The 24,717-nt window shown below is 39.7% G+C and overlaps 2 protein-coding genes across 2 annotated transcripts; one reads left to right on the top strand and one right to left on the bottom strand.

The window, feature by feature from the left end:
• Positions 1–214: 214 nt before the first annotated feature.
• LOC146471708 (medium-chain acyl-CoA ligase ACSF2, mitochondrial-like) lies at positions 215–24,535 on the bottom strand. Its single transcript, XM_085120253.1, has 20 exons — positions 24,357–24,535; positions 21,587–21,764; positions 20,539–20,667; positions 19,977–20,030; positions 19,521–19,639; positions 18,032–18,088; positions 10,652–10,769; positions 9,821–9,916; positions 8,905–8,963; positions 7,659–7,748; positions 6,839–6,930; positions 6,626–6,702; positions 5,939–6,046; positions 3,764–3,912; positions 3,608–3,662; positions 3,412–3,498; positions 3,233–3,285; positions 2,096–2,153; positions 1,909–1,977; positions 215–1,218 (listed from the first exon to the last, which is right to left on the bottom strand). Exons 1-20 carry the CDS (start codon positions 24,488–24,490, stop codon positions 1,168–1,170), a joined length of 1,833 nt encoding a protein of 610 aa, XP_084976379.1. The 5' UTR covers positions 24,491–24,535; the 3' UTR covers positions 215–1,167.
• Positions 13,036–16,312, top strand: LOC146471709 (uncharacterized). The gene is made up of 2 exons (XM_085120257.1): positions 13,036–14,040; positions 15,214–16,312. Exons 1-2 carry the CDS (start codon positions 13,229–13,231, stop codon positions 15,770–15,772), a joined length of 1,371 nt encoding a protein of 456 aa, XP_084976383.1. The 5' UTR covers positions 13,036–13,228; the 3' UTR covers positions 15,773–16,312.
• Positions 24,536–24,717: the final 182 nt, after the last annotated feature.

Genomic DNA, 24,717 nt, shown 5'->3' with positions numbered 1-24,717 from the left:
TAAAAACTACTTTTACCCGGCTTACCCGTGAGTTGCAGTGGAAAGCCAAGATACGACATGCATCACCTGTTTTTCCAAAACGACAGTTAATTGAGCGGTGCATTTATCACATGCGAAAAAACAATTCCTCGATTATTAAAACTTCCTTGGTTAATTGTCAAAGCAAGCATGATATTTGTTTGTTCTTTAATTGTTGACCGACGTCATTGGATACCATGAGGCGTCTTTACTGTCAAAATTCAACATTGCAAATCGAGAAACATCAACACAGCAGACATTTCTTTATCAAGCTACGTGTCTACAATTAGCCCAATTTCGATAGATTAAAATACATCACTACGAGGCTCCCGGAAATAAACCCATATAAACTCTACAATTTATTCCCCGAGCCTCGAAGTGATGTTTTTGTTTCCGGCTGAATTTTAATATATTACCAAATAAAAGTCGGCGATATAACAATTACCAGCTACTTCAATTAACGTTGTCCGATCAAAGCTTCAAGCTTAAAGACAAGACCGAAAAGTAATATAGGTAGTTCTTAATTTATTTTCGGAGGGGCGACACCAGTAGGATGGAAGAAAACACTGTAGACGTTTCTCTGCGTAATTTAAAAACTCGCAGTATACACATCGCTGGCAACTTCTGACAGTGTCTTTTCGGGGTGTTTAAGCACTGCTTCCATAATCAAAAATTCCACGCGCGGGTACGTGGCCACACCGTTCATCAGTCTTCCAATGGTGTTTGCTTTCACTTGTCCTAAATATAAAGCAGTACCACCTCATCCACTTGATATCCTAACATCTCTTTCATCGAAATGGCTCGCCATCGTAGAACTTCACTGAACGAGCTAGGCATAGCTGATTTTGATGAATTTATTCATAAAAAAATTCCATATAACTGCTACAGAGACGTGGTCATGAAGCGATTCCACCGCATGCTATGGCCTGCAATACGCAATGTTGCACCATGTGTCCAGGCCTTAAGTAAATGTTTAGACCGTGCCATTGCACCACCTCCCCCCCACCCTCCACTCCGTGGTGATTCTGATTACAGGTTCATTTAAAATTACCCAGGTGGTGTCAGTAGTGAGGTCCACCTCACATCAGAATGAGATTTGTTCTTTGCTTTTGTTCACATAAAAATCATCGATCTTTCTTCTCCCGTCATCTAAAGGTTCAGTTCTTCTTTCGTTTTCTCTCGCATAACAAACTTTTTTACCTGCAAAACACAGGAAAAAACTATGATTCACATGCCTGCTTTGTTGAAGTAAGCTTCTCAAACTCATTAATACTCCATTTTTGAGCTGCGTGTTAGTCCGACTATGTTTTTAATACTTCTAACTTTTGTATTTTGTGCTTATATGACCGTAAGAGTGGAGAGTATAAATTAAAACAAAAATGTCAAAAATTGTCAAATGCCAAATACTCCATGAAGACAAAACCACCGTGAAGAAGGTTTGATCTTACTTATCATGGCTTTGAATTTCTCCAGTAATTATATATAATTTGAAAAGCTATATTAAACGCTCGAAAAAGAGTTTCATGCGGTTTCCAAACAACCCGAAGCTGGTTTCAAAAAAAAGGAATCCGTAGCCTTTGAACAGGCTCCCAAGTGGGGTATAGGACAAAGAGAAATCTAGCTCGGTCTGGCAGGGTGCGCTGGGCACGCTTCGCTCTCCGTTCTCCCTATGCCCCACAATGGGAGTCTGTTCACAGGCTAGAAATCTGCGCCTCGTTTTTCAACCCACTGTGCTTGGAAAGCGGATGAAACACTCTTCCTCGCTTTTGATAAATTGCTTTCATAATAACTGAAACGACAGAACAAGAAAAGCTACATTGGCATTAAAACGAGATCGGGTGCGATTTTTTTGACTGCCGCCATGTTTCCCACCCCAACCCATATCCTTACCTTTCCTGTTACGGTGAGAGGAAATTCATCCACGAATTTGATATAACGAGGAATTTTGAAATGGGCAATCTGAAAAATGAAACATTGAGAACGCAAAACACCCCGTCAGCAGATTTAAATTCACAAAAACCGTGCCACATGCGATTGTGAATTCTGAATCCACGTTTACAGAGAGAATGATGAATACCTGGCCTTTGCAAAACTCTTTGATTTCCTCCGGAGTCGCTGATTCACCAGCGTGCAATCTGAAAGGACACCAGCAGTTGTCAGTAATTCTAGAACTCTGGGTCCGGTTGTTCGAAAGCCGATTAACGTAAATCCACGATTTAAAAGTTAACCGAGGTTTTCTGCTTGCTCGTTAAAATTGTCATTAAACTCTAATATTAAGCTAGTAGTAAAGAAAAGTCAACGTCAAAACTGACGGAACAAAAACCGTTTTGAAAAATCTTTATTGTTGTGTAATTAAACTCGAAACAAAGTTGTTGTTGAACAACTGGGCCCTGGAGAATGAATGATTTAGGGGTAACCAACGAAAATCTTTAAGAAAAATACTTAAAATATAGTCTTTGGTATTCCCTGATCTTTGTAAGCTAATGCAGATTGATCTTTTCGGATGCTTTAACTGAAAATATAAATTGCAGAAAGTTTTAGGAAAACGAATTATATGCTCCAAAACTTACTAACTGTTGTTGGTTTTACGAAACTGTTAGCTGACCTTTCTTCGTGTTTTTAACGACCTATTTGCTTCTTCGAAAACGAAAGGAATTAGTTTTACAGTGTTACGAAATTTGAATTGGAAACAGGAAAAATCACGAGCCTGCAAATTTCAGCTCAAAATTTCGTAACTCCGCAATGGAAAACTAATTTTGGTTACGACTAAATGTAACGCATCATTAGGGTGTCAAGCGCGGGAAAACATGCACCCGATGCAAAGCGCGGGAAAACACGCACCCGATAAAAAACGCGGGAAAACATGCACCCGATGCAAACCGCGGGAAAACACGCACCCTAAGTAAACCGCGGTAAAACACGCACCTGTTGCAAAGCGCGGGAAAACATGCACCCAATACAAAGCGCAGGAAAACCCGCACCCGATGCAAAGCGCGGGACAACACGCACCCGATGCAAAGCGCGGGAAAACATGCACCCGATGCAAAACGCCTTAAAACATGCACCCGATGTAAACCGCGGGAAAACATGAAATTGGTGTTAAGCGCGGAAAAACAACGAATCGGTGCCAAGCGCGGGGAAAGACATAAAATGTAAGACGTCACTAGGCTAGTAGCCGCAGAAACTTTAAGAAGATAACTTCTTATTAACTTACTTGATCCAAGCACTAACTTCTTCTCCCAGGCGTTGATCAGGAACGCCGATAACCTAAACAAAAAAGTTGCAAAGTTAAACAAGGGTTTGTATCAATTGAATCAGTCAAGATTTTACATAAAAGTCGCAACAGAGTTTGGAAAACGCACAAATAAACTAAGAATACTTCACTTTTTATACCTGCACATCTTGTACTTTGGGATGTTTGTACAAAAACTGCTCCACTTCTGTTGGATAAATATTCTCTCCTCCGCGAATTATCAGATCCTTAAATAAACAAAGATATCAAATTTATGCGACACTTCTGGAAAATAAGGAAACTGTGGTTGGCAGCTTTGTACAAGTACGAGGAAGCAGACTTGATTTAGAGCCTTACCTTTATTCTGCCAATGATCTTAATGTATCCATTTTCGTCCATTGTTGCCAAATCCCTTCAACATTCAACAAACAAACACTTGTAAGTGAAATTTAATTCATGCACCGGCAGGCCAAACCATGTTATCAATCAAGACATGAATCATAAGGGACCTACCCGCTGTGAAACCAACCGCTGGCGTCAATGCAGGCGTCAGTTTTCTCCTTATCCTCCCAGTATCCCAGCATGACACAGTATCCTCGAAAACAAATCTCCCCGGAGGTGTTGATGGGTAAAACATGGCCGTCACTGTCCACGATTTTTGCCTGAAATAAAAGATTTTTATTGGTAAATAAATTATATGCAAGTTTAAACCTCAAGAAGTTTCAGCAGTGGCTGCAACTTTTTTAAAATATCTGTTGAGCGGTGCTGGTTCTAAATTTTGAGTCTGTGGATCAAATCCTAAAGTGTGACCATTCAAATGAAAGCTACTGAACAGTACTTTCCTGTGGTGCTGTTTATTATGCTGTACAAGGTGGTTATAACTTTTGAGGATGCATTCGTAAAGTGTGGCCACTCAAATGAAAGCCACTGAGCAGTACTTTCCTGTGGTGCTGTTTATTATGCTGCACAAGGTGGTTATAACTTTTGAGGATGCATTCGTTAAAGTGCCCCTAACCCTACAATTTGTTTTCTTGTGGTAGATTTCCATATCTTTCAAGAACTCGTTTTCGAAAAATTTTTTGAGAAATATTGAATCCTTTTTATTTTACGAGCGCTAAAAGTTACTGAAATTTTTAAATTTTTGCGCCCTTTAAGCCCCGCTGGACGAATTTTTCTCTCGTGGGCTCATTAGGAACGAGCCAATGAGAAGCGTCCGATATTTGACACTGTGACGTAAGAAAAGGACACCAGAAGGATTCAGAAGGAATCTCATGAGGGGTATCGAATGGTCTTTGCGAGCATGCGAGCACTGTGTTTATTTTTTCGAGCAGGAGCAGTTGTCAAATTTTTCTTGCGAGCAGCGAGCACTTTAGAAAATACAGATGGCGAGCATCGAGCACTTTAGAAAAATAGAGATAGCGAGCAGCGAGCACTTCGAGTACTTCGTAAATTTTCCGCAAGCTGGAATCTCTCTTTTATTAATAGGATTAACGAAATCTCGAGCAATCGAGTACATGTTAACGAGAGTGCGAGCATGCGAGCAGTTGCAAAAATTTTGCGAGCACGAGCAAGCAAGCACCCGTTTAATTTTTGCGAACAATTCGAGCAAAGGCCAATTTTTGCGAGCACTTTTAAATTGAATGGGACCATTCGACACCCCTCTTATGCATGCTGATTCCTTTCTCTACATTTCGAGAGTTGCTGCATCCAAAAACCACGCATTTTCCAACCATTTTCTCTGTTTACAATTGAAGCATTACCGCGAATCTTCGGATATTTTTGCACGATGTCCTTTTCTTACGTCACGCTCCATATTTGGCCGAGTGGGGGACTAATGCGAACGATAGGTGAAAATATTGACAAGACTGCCTTCACTTCTAGCGCTCGTAAAAAAAAAAGGATTCAATATTTCTCAAAAATTTTTTCGAAAATGAGTTCTTGAAAGATATGGAAATCTACCAAAAGAAAACAAATTGAAGGGTTAGGGGCACTTTAAGTGTGACCACTCAAATGAAAGCTACTGAGCAGTACTTTCCTGTGGTGCTGTTTATTATGCTGCACAAGGTGGTTATAACTTTTGAGGATGCATTCGTTAAGTGTGACCACTCAAATGAAAGCCACTGAGCAGTACTTTCCTGTGGTGCTGTTTATTATGCTGCACAAGGTGGTTATAACTTTTGAGGATGCATTCGTTAAGTGTGACCACTCAAATGAAAGCTACTGAGCAGTACTTTCCCGTGGTGCTGTTTACTACTTTGTGCAAGATGAGATGGTTTAGTCTGTCGATGAAGTACTAAAATTTTACCATTCGAGTGGAAGCTATCGAGCAGTTAAAGTGGCTCAGCCTGAATTCCAACATTCATGAATTCTTAACTTGGCACCAGAACAGTTGCTGACGTACTTTTTCGCCCACAGTTGTTCTGACAAAGTTAAGACAAACGTCCAAAATAAAAATTTAGGTTTTATAGAGAAATAATGTTTTCCTTATAGGTCAACATACGCTGGCAATTTTTGTAGTGGTGGGTCGATAACGATACCAAATACTCGATACTGGGGTTTCCTTGAAAAATATCGATACAAGCGAGATATATCGGCTGTTTCGATCCCTTTCGATACTGCTCACGTGACTTCTCACTTGAATATTGAAGGCTGTTATTTGTTAGATTTTTGTGTGCACGATATACGTACCTCCGTATTGGGGTGAACTCGTCCTACTGTGGACACGCGCAGATCCACTGGGTCGTCCATTAGCGTCTGGTTGGTCACTGGACTTGTTTCCGTTAAACCATAGCAGATCTGAAATATATTACAATTAACAGAAAATGAGGTGAATCAATCGCATTTGGTCAACCACACCAAACAAAGAAAAAGCGCCGTACCAATCGCAACACAAACCGGTTTCAAGTCGAGCGCGGGAATCCATGCGGGCGACCGTTGTCAAGTGAATTGTCAAGCGCGGGAAAAACTGTAACCGGCGTCAAGGGCGGGAAAACATGTATCAACTGTCAAGCGCGGGAAAATAGGCTGAAAAAATGCAATTGGTGCGTGGAGTTGGACGAGCGGAAAATCTTAAAACGATGCCGAGCACAGCTTGCCACTGGTGACGAGCTCGGGAAAATGCGCAACCGGTGTGAAGCACGGGAAAACGTACAGCCGTGGAAAAAAACGTCAGTCATGACACGATTGGTGTTTCCTTGGCTGGAAATAAATTGATTTACATGCGTGGCATACGAAGAAGGGAAGATTACGCAAAGGGGTACACCAGAAGAGTGTTTACGATTTTGTGTGTAAACAATGCAGACAATCATTGTTCTATATCAGATTGTGTGACTTTTTTGCGTGTTTGTCACGCCTTGAGAGTCACACTCAGCTTACCGTGACTTGAGGCATGTGTAGTTTGGTCATGACTTGCTTCATCACCTCAATTGGACATGGTGAACCAGCCATGACACCTAAAACAAACGATGCAGAAGGATTCAATCCTAAATTCTTATTACTTTTTTCACAAAAAATTTACGTGACGATGATGATGGTAGTGATGATGATGATGATGATGATGATGGTAACGATGAAAATATACTCGCCTACCTGTATAAAGGCTGCTGACATCAAACTTGTCAAAAGCAGGGTGATTAAGGACATCGATAAACATTGTCGGCGTACCATAGAAAGAATTACACCTGAAAAACAACCGGCATCTCCTCATTTAAACGGTCCTTCTCTCAGTTGTTGTTTTGTTTTTCTTAGTGTAAGAAGTTGGTCGTTTTAGCAAATTCCTAATAGGAAAAGTGAAGTGTTGGATTCAAATTCAAGTTGTTTTTTATTGGAAACACGGCATTTTGGTACATACGACGGCAAACGCTTTGGCAAAATGCAGTGCCGTTCGTTGAATGCCGTAGACAAGACCTCAGGAGTCTGTCTTTTGTGGATAATTTTTTGCGAAATTCGAGTCTTTGTAGACGAAACTTCAGTTGCTTATAGCTAGATAAAATACACAATCAACTGAAACTTGTTATATACAATGATCCAATCACATCTTGTGTAAAAGCTCAAAACCCATTGTGAAAATGAATCGCTTTGAAAGTAATCAACAGAAGAATTTACAAGGGAGAATTTTCCGCAGCATGGAGCTGAGAGTAACCTCCTACGGGCTCCTCACGTTTTCCTTCCCCACGTGGGGGGGGGGGGGGGGAGTGCGTGACGAGCCCAAAAAGCGCGTAAGGGAGGAATGCATGACAAGCTCAAAGAGCGCGTAAGGTAGGAATGCGTGACAAGCTCAAAGAGCGCGTAAGGGAGGAATGCATGACAAGCTCAAAGAGCGCGTAAGGGAGGAATGCGTATCAAGCTCAAAGAGCGTCTGCGTAGGAGGTTAAGCTGAGAGAAAAAGAATGCACACGTCTCGACTTACTTTTCGTTTTGAATGGCTGTCAGGACGGCTCCAGGGTCAAACGCACGGGATGGATAAACAGAAGTGGTACCATAGGTTATACTCATTAAACTGAAATGCAGAATAGAAAGAGAATACAGATTAGTGCAGACGGGGCCTCAGTTACTGTGGTTGGCCACACATGTCATTGAACCACCGACTAAAAAGTGGCTGGAACAAAAACAAAAGTATCTTACAACAGAAATGGAAGGAGGACTCTTTTTAGTTCAGTCATCAGCTGAGATATTAAGTAGAGTCAATAGTAGTATCTGGGCGAATGAAGTGCCTCCTTTCTCTCTATTAACTTCGTCAAATTGGGCTAGATTACATCGAAAAAAGTTAATACACTTTTTGACATGATTATACTGTTTCTGCTGCGAAAAGCCTTGTTCAAAACAGTAGCAGAAATTTTCTTAGCAAAAAGCTTTGTATTTTTCTCTCTGTATACTTCAGGGCCCAGTTGTCCAAAGCCCGATTAAGTTAATCCTGGATCAATGTGAACTTTCATTCGAGTTTAATCACTAATCGGTAAAGATTCTTCCAAACGATTTTTGCCCGTCAGTTTTGACTTCTTTACCTTTAGCTTGAAATTAGGCTTTGAAATCACTTTTAAAGAGCAAGATGAAAACCCTGATTAACTTTTGATCGTAGATTAGCGTTAATCGGCTTTCGAACAACCGGCCCCAGTTTTCTACCCCTTTCCCTTCTTTAAGAACATAAGTGACCTCTTTGAGAAATGCATGTCTCCTCCTCGTAAATTATGAGCCCTCCTTAATTCTTATTGAAAGCTTACAGAAAGAACAACAGGACGCGTGAGACATTTATGCAACTTGCAAAGGGCTCCCATAACGTAAACATCAACATGTATTCCTCGCTGCGGCAATTTTTGTTAATGCCAATAGGCGCCGATACTTTTATTCGGTACCTAAAACATCTGGAACGGTCGAGAAATCGCCAGTCATCTGGAATTTTCCCGACATATGAAAACAAGGTAGTTGCTTTCGGCACTATGCTGTGTTCGCTAACCGCAAAACGATCGTTATACGCTTATGTTTGATATAGTTTCTCAACCTTAATAATTCTTGGAGAAATTCAAAGCAAAAGTTTTGAACATTATCTGATAATTAAGGTCGCTTTTTCAAACTTCCTTCACAGTGGTGATATCAATTCGTTTTTTCTTCATAAATTATTCATGACTTTGAGAATATTCTGTCAAGATGTGGCTTACCTTCCAAGTACCATTCCAAAACAATGATACAATGGGACGGGAATGCATATTCTGGAATACTAAATACAAGAAACAAAAAACATTGATACATGCTTTTACTCTATCAGCAATAGAATTCATTGCATGCAGTGAAATTATTAATGGAGACTACGCAGCAGCACTCAACAGTTTGTTTTGGTGGAATTAATACGTCAGAAAGACATTACTAGCCTCAAAAATTTGGATTAAATTGTGAAGAAAAACTAGTGTTTTCTTTAGCGAAAAGTCATCTAAAACTTTCGCAACGCTGAAATACCAATCCCTTTTGTTTTGGGAGGGGAAATACGTCATGAAAAGCGCAGAAAATGTCAGCTAGCATTTTCGTAAAGCCAACAGCAGTTCGTAAATTCTGGGATTAAGATTCCGTCCCCTTAAATTTTCGGCAATTCAAATCTCAGCTAAGGAATCCGAACAGATCAAACTTTATTAGTTTACACAAAATTGCCTTTTGAAAGGACATAAAATGATGTAGAAATGCAAGAAACAACATTTTAACTAATAAATAAGGTGCTTAGTTGGTAAAGAAACTTTGGTGCTGTGTCGGTGGGGAGTAGAAACGAATGTTTAGTTTTACGATCAGAGTTGATAACTAAAGGTAAATTGGCCACCGTAAAGAGATTCGAGTGCTGACGTTTCAAGCGTTGGCCCTTCGTCAGAGCGAATCCTTCTGAGCTCTGGGATTGAGAATGACAAAAATATTGTAAAAATAGAACATTTGATAGCTGAGTTTAACTGTTTGTCTCACGATTGAGTCACATAGATTTGGATCGCGACGTTTCGACCGCTGTACTGCTGGTCTTCATCAGGCGATTAAACTCAGCTATCATTTCAAACCATGATGACAAACGCCTTTTATAATAATAGAACACTTGTTTACCTGATGTTCATAATTCAAAATTTCTCCAACAAAGTGTGCGTTGTTTAGAATTGAATGATGAGATAAAGTTGCGCCTTTTGGGTTTCCTGTAGTTCCCTGTTCACAAAATAACATCCGGGTAGTTAGTTAGTGTTTACTTTTCGACTTTGTTTAAACCCTGTTGTGGTTACTTCACTTTTAGGTTAGCACCACGCAACTGTTATTTCCTGGAAAAGGGGGATGGGGTGGGGGGAGAGGATACTCCGTCACAAGACTTATATACTTGGTATGTAACCTCACAGGATTATGGGATTCCTGATCTTGGAGTAGCTTTATTCAGCACACTCTCTAGAACAGGTACCGGATCACGCACCCTCCATGCAAATGGATCCTTAGCAATCAAATCACCCTGCAGCCTCGTCTGCAAGCCGCTATATGCAATGGGAGACTTTCATGTACTATGACACTCGCATGCATGTTCACTTTTTCGCTCTACCACCCTGAGATGAAACAGGAAATTCTTGTAGTAGTAATTTTTCGTGTGCAGAGGAAGAAAACTGTGTGGACGAAAATATAAATGGGATTGTTGAATAGTCCAAATGAAACAACTGAGGAATAGAGAAACTGCAAGACAAAGCATCCCTGTATTGATGTCACAGCCCTACTCAGTCATCATTGTACCTTACATACGCCTCAAATGCGAGAACAACGTTAATATTTGATCAAGCAAATGAAGAAAATTCTGTCATATACACTTTAAGCAGAGTAGTTTATTTTTGAAGGATTTTTCGTATCTAACATACGTGAGTTGGTGAGTAGAAGCATGGGATATGACCAGTTGTGATAACTTACTGATGTGAACTGTATGTTAATTGGATCATCACTCTGGAGTACTCTCTCTAAATCCTTCACTTTCTGTCTCTCGTCTGCTCCTCCAGTCTCCATCAACTCTTGAAATGACATGGTGCCCCTAAAATTCAAAATCACATCGGAGTAATCAAGTAATCATTCCACGAAGGGGGGAAGGGGGGGGGGGGGGGCTATTCTAATACTTTTTGGGTGGGGCGGGCTGCTAGGACACTGAAACCTTTACCTTAAACCAGACCAATTTCAGTTGCATTTTGCAACCCTATACCAGATTAAAGACCGCAAATCCCTACCATGTCCCAGACTCGTTATTTTTTAGAAACTCAGTCACTATCACAGTCCAGCTAAACCAAAATCTTCTATGTGTACAACAACAACAAAAACACGCTTTTTAAGTGACAGTTCACATGATGTCCACGTGAAAACTAACATTAATATCCAATGGAATAAACGTGGTTGTACATTTTAAGCCTGGTAAATAGATAAGAGTTATTTATTATCCAGTCGGAGAGACAGGCTTATTTATACTCGGGGAAAAAAAGAAGACTGATCCGAGTTCTCGCAACAGGCGTAGAACCTGTGATCTTTCGATTACCTGATTACAGCAGTTGTCAACGAGGTCATACCGCCGACCAATGGAAAACAAACTAGGAACTCCCTTCAGAAACTCTCCACAAAACAATCAAATATTGAAATTCGCCGGAAAGGTAGTCACGCACACTGACAGTAGCGGTTACGGTCTCCCTGTTTAGAGTATCTAATATAATGGGCAAAACTAAAGGAAAGCGACGTACGGCATTAGTACCGCACTGTTCCCCTTTCGGTTCTTCCCCGATCTGTGAAGTTGAAGGTTGATCGAACAAGGAGCCCCTGTCAGCCCTGTCACTGTCTGCGAGAGTTTTCTTTTTTCTCATAGCATCATTTGCTTTTTTCGTTCTTTTTGGTTCTCGCTTAGCTCTTGTTTGAGTCCAAGGACTTTTCTTTCTTTTAGAACGTTTCATGACGAGTAATTCTTCCCATCCAACGAGAATTTTTGACAGCCAATCGCTGACAAGCAGTGCTAATGAGATGTATACAGTGGAACCTCGGTATAACGATCTTCGGTATAACGATATTCCCGGTTTAACGATGGGAATGTCGTTGACCGAGCGCAAAATATTTCCGGTTATAACGATAAAACACAGTGACCTGTATATTTGGTAACGAACACCTTATGAGCTGTACAAACTGATTGAAGAATGCTCTGGATGTTGTGATTCATTTGATGATCAATTGCAAATTTATTACATAACGTGCAGTGAAAAGGCGATTATCAGCTTTATCCCGGTATAACGATATTTTTAGAAATTTTCCATTGTTTGAACCGAACCTCGCTGACAAACCTGGAAAGAGTTCATGACCCATGCACAGTCGGTTGCAGTCTCACTCTACGCAGGACAGGCAATATTGCACGTAAGTACGTACTCGCTCTGTGTAAATGGCTTTCACTGCTAATATGTGATGTGCTTTTCCAAGTGCAATTACAATGTCGTACATGGGTAGATGCCTCCTCAGTTCATCAAGGCTAAAAAAAATCTACGATTTTGCGACACCGGTACGATCAAGTACAAATGACGGATCCCTTGGCAAGTGATTCCAATGTAAATATCTGGCCCATGATCGCTAATCTTGTCCATTTATTTGATCCTTGATCCCATATACTTCATCACGACCCTAATTTGTAACCTCATGGTCTTCAAACATGTTCATATTTTTGGTAAATTGAATCTCATGCCATGAACTTGTTTGAGCACGTAACGCGATGCTTGCAGTCATAATTTATCACCAGGCCCCAGTTGTTCAAAGAGCGGATAACTTTATCCACTGGATAGGTCGCTATCCGGCAGATAAAATGTGTGCAAGATTTTCCCAATAGCCCTATAATTTGTGGATAGGGTAAAAGCATATATCAAATTTAAGTATGGGATTGTGTGGAAAACTTGCCTACAGCGCTAGGTGGAGTATATTTGCTCCACTGAATAATGACTTATCCAGTGGATAAAGTTATCCGCTCTTTGAACAACTGGGGCCAGGTGACATCACCATGGGAACCAGGATGTGAACTTTGGACGTAAGATCATTTAAAAGGGAAAGAGATATGTACAGTCCCAGTCACTGTAAAATCATCTTTGTTGTTTATCTTTGTTGTTTAAGCTAAAAGTGACACGCGGCTCGCAGAGTTGGTCAACGCGGACCTGGCGAGCCTGTGTTTATAATAAAGAGAAAAAGCTGTCCTGGTGACGCTTTCACCCGGGAAAAGTTTTGAGATTATAGAAATGCACCAAAAGATGCCTCCATAGCCTCCCACGCAGTCGTTTTTCTTACCGTCTGTGGAGCGAAGAAGTTCAAAAATTATTATGCCAAAGGCCCGTTAGGATAAACATATGCCAGACTCACCAATCAATCATATAGTTATCATACAGCTCATTCCAAAGCTTGGTTTCTTTCAATATTTTTTCTTTCTCTTTTTAGAATTCAAAGTTCTACCGACTGGATTTGGAGCGAACGCACTTGAAAATTATCATGCCAAAATTTCGTTCTGATTCGTATGCTGGATTCACAATACAACGACAGAGAAAACACTCACGGCTGCGCCAAAACGTCGCAATCATCGGGGGAGGAGTTGGCGGGTGCTGCACTGCTCTTGAACTCGCCCAGACTGGACAATTTAACATTTACTTGTTGGAAAAGAATCAGGAATTGATGAGAGAAAGCAGTGACGCCACTCCAGGACGCTTGGGGCTTGGCTTCCACTATTCTGACAAGACCACAGCACTGCACTTTCTGCATGTCACCGTAGATTTCACCAAGAAGTTTGGACAGTTTCGACAAGAGATCGGTCGAAAGCAGACTCACCCTCTTCGTCGATGCAGATATTTCATTGTGAAAAATTCGTTGGTGTCTGTCAAAGATATCCTTGATGTCTACGAAGCAATAAAAGAAGAGTACGCAAAGATGGTTGGAGAGGATCCGAGTTGCGAGGTGTTTGGTCCACCGGAAGATATTTATCGAATTCTGGAGCCTCATGAATTTGAAAACGACGTGGAGATGGGGAAAATAGAAATGGGAATCGAGACCGCAGAAGAGTTCCTGGACTGGCCAAAGTTGAGAGAATTTCTCATCGATCAACTCAAGCAGGAAGTAAACCCCATAAAAGTGCTTACAAATACCGAAGCCGTAGCGATCACAACTCGTGATCATGGCGAGTACGTTATAGATGGCATTAACACATTCCAGGGCGGTGCCGTTCGGATTTTTGCCGATTTCGTTGTAAATGCATCGTGGTACAACATTTCCAAGTTCAACAAAATGCTTGGCATCTCTTCTGCTTGCAGGTAAAATGTTTCGGTTGTTGTTGTTACCATAGATTTTTCTATTTAGCCACAGAGACTGTTTTTTGTGACTACAGGCTCTACACAATCTGAGAGTGCAAGAAGGACAAAATAAATGAATAAGTAAATAAAAAATGAAATTAAATAAATACACGAGTATTTCGATCTATACAAAAAGACAGAGACAAAAATACTAATCAGTAGCTAAGCAAGCAATAACCGTCCTATACCTCTATGGCCTTATAAAACAGTCTCACAGTATAAATAGGGATCAGTAGAAAATAGAATAAATAGGGATAAAATAATACATATTAAACTTCTGTCTAAACAGTTCAATTAACCCAAATGATAAAGGGACACATTTTAACATTAATAATGGATTTCTTGTTACATGCGAAAAATTGCAATTCAATTCATTGAACAGTATGAACACTTCTTAAGAATATCTTAAACAACTTTTTTCAGGCTCAGATTACCAAAAAAAATGTCAAAAAACGAGAGCGTTCACCCTCAGCCCCAGACGTTCTTATATATAAAAAAGAGTGTACATGTCATCTTACAGCTGCATGTTATACATTTACAAACGTCTGAGAGTATCTTACAGTCATACAATAGGCCGGCGTGATCATAGGCGTCGTTACTGATTTTAAGTTTATGAGGACAAAGACGCGAGTTCCTTAAAATGCTTACAAGTGAACCTATGTTAATTCGCACAGTTACTACGAATAACAACAGACCTTTGAAGACCCATTTATCCCTTACAAAGCGTGCCTTCGATTTGTGCATTTCGCTTGAGCTCCCTCGGAACTTATTTTCAGTTGGTAGTGTATAATTAGACTTAATTATCCTTTCCCCATGAGGGGCTTGGATAACGAAACGAACAACATAAGGAGAAAAATGCTGAAAGCGTAAGGTAACAAATGAAGCATTCCGGCACTTCGCTGAATGTGACCTGATGGCTATTTTACAAGCGTGGCCGAGGAATTGAACCTGACGGCAGACCTTAAATCAACTCCAGCTCTTGGTCAGAGCGGGACGCCCCTTCGGATTTTTCACCAAATGTGGGTTTCAAACACCAGCCTTATTGGTGCACATGGGAGTGGAGTGCTCCCCTCTGACCACAGTGGCTGGGTTGGTCTTTGTAATGTTTTAACTCAAAGCTTCTCTATAACGCAGGAAAAGACGCCACCGCATCAAAGCAATAGTGACAGTGCGACTCCCTGAAGAGCTGACCATCTTGCCGTCAATGTTCTTCTGCATGGGTCCGTTCTGTATGTTCTCAAACAAAGGTAAAGGAGTAGGGATGATAACGTTCGCGCCTGAGACGAACATCGCCGTGACGAGTTCTTCTGGTGAGCTGGAGGGAGACTTCTTCCACATTTATCACAACCTCTCGGAAAAAGAAAAACACCTCAAAGGAGAACGGATCCTGGTTGGCGTTTCTCAGTTCATCCCCAAAATGCGACACGCCAAGCTGATGAAAGTGACCATTGGGATTATTCAGACCTTCATGGATGAAGACACGATTGATCATGGCTTCCAAATTGGAAACTTGGACTTCATTCACGATCCAGTCAAAGGAGGAATTTCCAAAAGAGATTACAGTGGCATAGAGGTGCCGTTGCCTGGGTATGTCTTAAATGCATGCATGAAGCTGATCTACTGCGTTCGCAATGCCCAGCTTGTTAAAGACATCATAACGTCTCCCGTTTTATCGATAAAGGGTAGCATCTGACGGTACGTGAAACATTTAGCACAACGCTTTCCAGGCGGTGTGCGGGGACTCTCACGTGAAAGCCTTGATTTCCTAGAGGTCACATGAGGAAATCTAATTTTCTTGTTTTTACTACAGAACTGTGACACCAACCCACGTCTTATTCTGCGTCGTGCTGTCGTGGCGAAAAAGCCTTCAAAGAAGAGCAGATTTATCTCTATATGTTTTAAGTTTTCTTTTTCATTCAAAATCCTTAGGTACCATGTTTTAAATTTTCATGCTATTTCAGGAAAATGGCTTAGACTAAAAATTCTTTAGGGTCTCCTTCAAACGATTTTTCCATAATCTAATCACGCAATTTTGTACAATTATTTTTTATACAGCTATTTCAATTAACGTTGTCGGATCAAAGTGTAAAGCTATAAGACAAGACCTCAAAACCTGTGGATTTCTTTATTAATAAGTTCATCAAAATCAGCTATGCCTCGTCCGTCCAGTGAAGATATACGATGGCGAGCTCCATTTGGATGAAAGAAGTGTTAGGATATCAAATGGATGAGGTAGCAGCCTCTTTGAAGACTTAAGCTTTAAGCTTTGATCCAGCAACGTTAATTGAAATAGCTGTATATGCGAAAGCGAAGTGCTGGATATAAGTCTTATGTGTTGCAGATGCTTTAAACTGAAATGTAACCGGTGAGGACAAGAGAAAATTCATCATTTGTTTGACTTTAGGGCATGCTGACGCCATGAAAAATTCAGAAAATACAACGTCTTCTTTTGATTACGCGCAGATCCGGCTGAAGTCTTCATCTTCGGGCCTAAAACCTTAAAATTTGACGCTTGCTACCACAACAGTTATCTTAGTACCTCTCAGAACATAAACGGGAACAAAATAATATGACAGAAAATGAAATTACTCTTTATGCAAAATATCAAACACAGAGAGGAGTGTTTCACACAGTTTCCAAACCCCACGATCGAGAAGTGGGTTGAAACTGAAAACCAAGTTTTTTTAATCACCTTCAAGGTGTTTGGAAATAGGATGAACCGCTTTTTTGGGTGTTTGATAAAGCTTCTCAACCACTAAAAACTTGGAGAAATTGAAAGCAAAAGCTTAACAAATTTGATGATAATTAAAAACACATTTTCTGAAACTTCCTTCATGGCAGTGATTCCCGTGTTTTATCGCCATGAATTATTAATGAGTTTGAGAACCCTAAGTACACGTGTTTTCTCGTCATGATTTATTAATGAGCTGAGAATGCAATTGGGCCATCGTAGCTTGATCAGAAATAAATACAAACAGCGGTGATAAACATAATAAACTTGCGCATTATATATAACTTGACGTTTCGTATGCTAGTCAACATACATTTTCAAAAGTGACCGTTAAATTTTTTTACAACTAGTATATAATAGCGATAAGGGGTCTGGAACCAAGATTAAGAAAGACAATCTCAACAATGATTCTTTAAAAAGATAAAGCTAATAAAATTAATTAAGCATCAGCTTCTCACTGCTGACGTTGACATTAAAAGCTGGCTTTAGTTCTTGGATAAACAAAGTTTCTTTGATTTTACAGTGACTAAATCACTTTTGCCTGACGCTAAAATATCAAAATGATCCCCCTTGATATTGTGTTCGTGGTTTTGACATGGTCAGCAATGGCTGACGTGCTGTTATTTTTAGCGAGGGCCTTGAGCAAGGCAAGTTCAGGCAACCCTGGGAAGGGTCACGTTCGGATAAATCTCTTTAACTACAAACGTTGAATACAAATAAAAATGTCTTGCCTTTTGTCTGGTCAGTAATTTGCTTCCTGTTTGTGATTTTTTATAACTTCCCTGCACTCCCCACCCCTCCCGCCCAGTCTAGGATGTTTTAGCCCCACAAATAATCAACAAAAGATCGGAGAATTTTATGTATTTTTAACTATTGACTTCATTCGTTTTCATCAAAATTTTTATTTTGTAAGAATTATTTTTAACTAATAATTGTAGTTTTGTGAGTACACGACCCCACAAGCTTGTTAGCTTTGATATTTTTATTGTGTATAAATAAAGGTTGTATGTATGTATGTATGTATGTATGTATGTATGTATGTATGTATGTATGTATGTATGTATGTATGTATGTATGTATGTATGTATGTATGTATGTATGTATGTATGTCTAGAAAGTGTGAAAATACAGCTTTTCACTGATCCTTTATCTTGAATAATCCTCACGCTTGTCTTTATTTTTCTACCGTATTTGTAAAAAATAATTAATAAAGCTACTTACCCAAACACTCTGTTGTGATCATCACTGGCCACGACCACCAATTTAAGATCAGGAACTCTGTGGATATTAACAGGAGGAAGTATTAAATAAGTAAAAACAGCACATTATATCTCCAGAACTAAAATAACAGACCAAGTTAGGTGCGACATAAGGAGACCCTAGAAAAAAGATTGGTACAAGTGATTATCTAAACCACGCAAACTAGATTTGCAAAGTCTCACTCCGGTAAGACTATAGGTATGTGCTGCCCAAAGAGTATGTTTTTTGAGCCCTTTTGCTCTGAAAACGAGTATAGATTTTGACCATTATGGTCTTACATGTAAATCGGGTATGGTTTTCACGGGAATCATCAGAGCGTTTAAATGTATTTGTCTTTTCAACTCCAAATGAATAATAGAGAAAGAGAAGTATCCAAAATATATCATTCTAGTTGAATTTTTGGGTGAATTTTATCAATTCTCGACTTTGGCACTGATGTGAAGCTTAATTATGCTACAACAAAGGTCTGAAAACAGGTATGGATTCTAGAGGCCAGGGCCCAGTTGCTGGAAGCATGGTTAGCACTAACCCAGGTTAAATACCATAACAACCTATAGGTTTTAATACCTCTTAACCAATGGTTAGCGCTAACCATGCTTCAAGCAACTCAGCCCAGGTCTGAAAACGGGTGTGGAAAATGGTGTGTTTCGGTCTGAAATAGGGTCAGGATTTAGAGCACCAGGCAGCACACCCCTACCAAGAATTCCTAGGAGTACCCCCCTGGGTCTTACCGAGTCTCATACTCAATGTCGTACTTGTAGACAAATCAGAAGGTCGCTAATATTATACCACTACCTTTACTGACTAGGATACTTTTGTGACAACTAGTTACAGAACTGCCAGAGTAAGTTATACAAGGCTATACATAGGTTGTTGCAGTTTGTTCCTTTGCACTTCCTCTTACCCTGCACTAAGTATACAAGTGACCATCTTCATGAGTAAGACCGACTATCTGCCTGGTTCTACCTTTGTGCAAGTCTTAAGTATTATCTGCCTGCTACAGCTTCAAGTCACCAACAAAGATGTACTCTAACACTGAAAATACAGAGTGAAATAATATTATCTTGTGTAACATTGACACTTATGTACAGAAATGCAGGCAATGGCAAATTTGGCAATTTTGATGAAATCTTGCCAAAGTCATAACGTTGACAAATTTGGCAAGATTTCGTCAAACTGGACATATCTCAACATTGAGTAACATTAAGTAATGGAATGTCTTAAACAAGGTGAAAACAAAGTTGGGAACCACTGATAAATGGGGTGGAATGTCTGTAAAAGATGGGAAAAGGAGTGTAAGGAGCAGAATTCCCAACGAGCAAACAGAAAATGTTCTACAAGATTCTGATTGAGTAACTGAATATTCTAACTCAGACCTTATATAGTCACATCACATTTATTCATGAAAAGCTGGTCTAATGGCTAATTTTTTCAGCTATAAAGAACTCACCTTTCACTGTACAGTTCTCCTGGTTTCGAGTGTGGCAGCTCATGTACAACATGAGTTAACATGTTATAGTAATCCTGGGTTTTGAATTGATCTGCCATGATGAGTGCTTTGCAACCAACCTTAATAATAGGAATTAATAGCTGTTAGTCAATGGTAAATTATAACCTGTCAATATTCTTTGAACTGAATAATATCCAAATACTGTAACATGGAAAGGAATAAACTGAATTCCATGAAAAAAAACAATTCTTGTTTTGAAATAACTATGGAGTTATCAGATCAGGGGCCCATTTCTCGAAAGACCCGGTTAAAATCTTACAATTCTATGAAAACATTGGCGAAGTACCATGTCTGTAATCATTGTGTAATTGGCAAAAAAACATTTAAAAATATGCTTATCGGGCCAGGTAAGTTACCAGGACTTTCGAGAAATGGGTCCCAGAACATGCTAGTTACCTTCCTGAGGGCATATTCCATTTCTGGAATTTGATAAGCAGGATTGATGTTGACCTAAGGTAAACGCAATAAAGTAACAAATGAACTTTATAGTAACAATGAGAAGATCGATGACAGTGCAAAGTTTGTTTCGACATGGCTGTATTTTAGCATTTCCTCTAAGAACTGAAGTGACTTAGCTTGGGCTGCCACTGATCAGACCTGGGCATTCCTAACAAAAAAATAGAGCCTTTTCTGGTGAGAGAAGGGGGGAGGGGAGGGGTGGGGAAACCTGATCTTAGGTTAGGGACTAAAACTATTCAATTAGCCCAATCTTGTGGGAGAGCAGGGGTGGGGGGGGGGGGGGGGTTAAAAAAACCTGGGAGGCATACAGTGCCTTTATGGCTTTCTTGATTAGCTTTAAATAATTGTTCTCAGACATTTTCTGTTCATCAAAGCTCAAGATTTAACTGAAGCTCTCCAAAAACTCTGCTTCTTGGAATGTCCGGAGTCTGCAAAATAAATATCCATCCATATTCTGATACCCAATAAAGGCTATTGTTTGTTTATGCAATGGACTCACCAGTATTAAACCAGCTTTAGCTGTAGCAAACTGAGTGATGACCCATTCTCTCATGTTAGGACCCCATATCCCCACACGATCACCTTTCTTTAAACCCATTGCAACAAGTCCAGCAGCAAGATCGTTCACCTGTAATCACCAGAGAACAATGTATGCTAGCAAAAGGCATAAATTATGCAACAATCAAGAAAGCTGGCGAGATGAATAATTGACATTTAACAGTCGACAAAAATTAATAGAAATATATTTACTATTAATTGCATCTACCGGTAATTATGGCCAAACAGTGAAAAACATGACCTGATTATTTTGATAACAAAAATGTAATTTTGCAACAGAACACATATTACTTGAACTTTGACAAATTCAGAGTTGACATGTTGTATAAATGGATGTCAAAGTCTCTTTTGACACCAAATTCACTGTCATCCTCATGACACCTCGCATCTCAAATTTGGTCCTGAGACCTTCATGTGGAACTGATGACATCAAAAATAATTTAATTATTATATTACATTGTAGATCAGATTCTAACAACTTTATGTAGAATAGAACCAAAAGAACTGTAAAAAGAATAAATAGTGGAGATATTAACCACTGGAGATCTGAAAAACAGAAATATTTTGTGCTGCCCTTTACCCTCCCCCTCCCCCCCATCATCAGCCCACTTCTCTTTCTCCCAAAATCGTCCTAAAACAACCCATCCCTCTAAAGCCCCACCCCACCCCACCCCTGCACAATTTCCTGCAAAGTCAACCTTTTCCATTGCATTTCTGTAAACATCTGAAATGGAGTGGGAGAATAAACCAAGAAACTGCACCCAAGAACCACGACATGAATTAGAAAATATTAATTAACGGGGTTAAAAACATAAGTTGATTTTTGACAAAAGATCAAAGTAACTTTTATTGAGGAGATATGTATGGCACAACAGGAGATTTGCTCCATATCCGCGAGGATAATCCAGAAGAGTTATTGGCTTGTATGAAAGAGGATAATACTGTACAGTAAGTTTAGTTCACGGCAAGGATGTTATAATCATGTTTACCTCCTCTTGAAATTCAGCAAAGGTTGCCCTTTGGTTGTCTTCACAGCAGACATAAGCCTCTCTGTCTGGGAATTTATCAACTGTTAGGTCCAATTTCTGGCCAATGGTTTCCCCAATAAAACGCTTTGAAGACAATCCTTGACAGTAACTGAATTTGAGCTTCTCATGTTCATGAGAACTGGAAGTAATAATAAATTAAATGAGATACATGGTGGATGGGTGAATTGAAGATGTGGGGTGGGGTGAGTGAGTACTCATTTCTACCATCCACCTAATAGGCCATTTTCAAGTTGCTGTGAACCTCATTATGAAAGCGAGGCTAAGTGTAAAACTTTTCATATGGAAATCAGTTTTGTTTCCATATGAATGAAAACTAATTTTCATAACAAAAACTTTGCACTTAGTCTTGCTTTCATAATGAGGTTCTAAGCAACTTGGAAATGGTATATCATGTGCTATGTATATTTATAATGCACCTACCACCCAAAGGAGTACGATTTTTAGGACGCATCAGTGAAATGGAAGTCTCAGATGCAGTCTTAACTAAATAATGAACCATTCCGGAGTGAGGGGGGGGGGGGGGGGGGGTTTGCAGAATTTCCTCTGCATGGGATGTGGTCTTTTGATGTGTAAAAACATTTTGCTTGAATTTCAATGCAGCAAGGAAATACACTTGCCTTTAGGTCACCTTTGTCCACATTTGTAGCAAATTGCTTTTTACTCATGACTGTACAAGGAAGGAACATCAGCAGGTTCAATCTTCACTTTTACATTCCCTCCCTAATCCCTCCTTGGCAGTTGTTGTTACTGATTTTTATATAGCATTGTTGTATCTCAGTTTCTCTGCCCCTGTGTCATATAAATATAGTTTGTTAAGAAGTAGTCTGTGGAATAGTTCTTGTATTGTTTATGTTGTGCAACTGGTAATTTTGGAAGTTGCATATTAATAAATTATTATTGCACCCCAAACAACATTGTATGCTATGTTTGTTTTGTTTTGATAATAATAATCAATATTATTGTATGGCTGGCTCTGCGAGCGGGCAAGATGAGTCAAATCCTGCACTGTGATTGGCTACCCGAGCAGGGAAGATGGAGCTATCTTGCCCGCTCGCGATTACCCGTTGCCCGTTCGCTTGGCATGGAAAGTTTAATCTCAACAACAAAGTAAGCTTTCCTTCGATTTTCTCGTTGTTTTGGGGGAAAACGCTCACTAAAAAGTTCGGTAAACTCTCAACATTTACCTAAAGGAAAGGAAAGAGAATGGAATCATCCTGGTGTAGTGAAAATTTTGTTTCAGCTACAATGAATGTGAGTTGAACCGGTGAGTTGCTCTGCGTGTAGTATTTTAGATAGAGTTGATTTTGTAAAACTTATTGTCTCAAGTCGAGTGCCAAATTGATAAATTATCTAAGTTTGCAATGACTGTATTTAAATCATAGCGTAGTGGAAGTTGCGTTAAGTGTTTAGAGCAGTTCAGAAAACTATTTTTCTCAAGTTCGCCGAAGAAGCTCACGTTTTTAATTTAGCCGCGTCTTGCTTGTTGTAAGCAACAAAAATCTTATCAAAGTTTTGCCCAGTTTTCTGATTTACCCGCTCTTTTCTTCGGCTTATGTTTGCATATAATCTCAAAATCTATTGTTTCATTCAAGAATTAATGACTGGAAGCTGAAAACTGTGTAAAATGTTTATTATTTACGCCACCGCGCGATCGGCTGAAAATGGCGAGTTTGCCGGATTCTATTCAAATCTTCCCGCTCTTGCGAAAATCTAAATTTTTCGTTCTCAATAATTGTATACTCCCTTTGAGCCATTATAAAGTTAGAGCACTAAGATAATTTAGGATTCCTTGTTTTCCACAATTACATGCTAATCCAAAAATGCACTGAAAATAAATCTTGCACCTGCCGCCTATGAAGAATTTCTTTCCGAGTAGAACAGTTTCATGTCCTCTTTTCTTTTGTTGTTGTAGTTTTAACTTGAAGGTAAAGCCATATAATAAATCCTTTATTGACCAAGCTTGTTCGGTCAAGATGGCTGGATATTGGCCTCGTTCTTTTTTTGCATTTTCATGGAAAAGAACTTGGCCAATATCCAGCCATCTTGACCTCACGCTTGGTCAATAACGCATAATGTAATAATATTTGTAAGTAAGATATGGATTTTACTATTTTGGCATGGAACAGGGTCAGGGTTTCAAATCTCAGCTAGACAGTCCCACCAAAACAATTATAGGAGTAACACCATACCTGGAACTGGGTGGGGTGCACTTGCCGATTGTTTTGAAAACTGGTCGTTCCTGAAGTTTTGGATGCATTGTTCAATAATTTTAGTCCGGAATAGGCTAGTACATAATTTCATTAATTTGTTTGTTTGGTTTTTCTTTGCAAAAGTGGTGATGTAACTAAGATAAAATAATACAGAATACACGTTGATTAAGCTTATCATTTTCTCTACTCTACTTTATTATTACAACGACATTTTCATGGGTGCAGCCTTTTCTGCTAGAAGATCAAGCCGCAAGATCGACCAATTGTTTATATTTAGGAAGCACCCTTAGAACCCTTCGAATCCTAGAGATAGTGTTAGCTAGTTAAGCATAATATAGTATAGAGTCAGTCGTCTCCTTGTTAGGACTTAAGCTTAGCATCTGGAGAAACGAGACGGTGAAACAACCATGTCCACGATTTAAGTCCGGTCCACGATGACCGATGGCATGGCACGGTCAGTTGAGATATTGGAAATTGCAAATATTTAGAATGGAATATACCTTGTAGATGAAAATCGGATCCCACTGCAAAATCCACACGATACTGGTCTACAATATCTCTGCATCCAGCGCGAGTACATAGTACAGTTTCCAGCTGACGAGCTCATAAACATTCGTCTTGAAATCGCCGCCATTTTGATCGATGTTGCCTCTCCTGCAGGCCTGGGTCAACTGGAATGCGATCTTTTTATAGGCACGCACTGCATGCAAATTTATTCAGTTTAGCGGAAGTTGACGAGGCAATACAAGTCACAGCACTGTTTATAAGATAAATGTGCATGTGCTTGTAAGTACAGACCAATGCAACGCGGAAGTTACTAAAAGTGAAATTATTAAGTTCCCAGTCGTCGTTAATAAACAA

Source organism: Pavona decussata, unplaced genomic scaffold (assembly GCF_977016875.1).
Source record: "Pavona decussata unplaced genomic scaffold, jaPavDecu1.1 SCAFFOLD_102, whole genome shotgun sequence".
In the NCBI taxonomy this organism is placed as follows: domain Eukaryota; kingdom Metazoa; phylum Cnidaria; class Anthozoa; order Scleractinia; family Agariciidae; genus Pavona; species Pavona decussata.
This window is presented reverse-complemented; position numbering and strand designations above follow the sequence as displayed.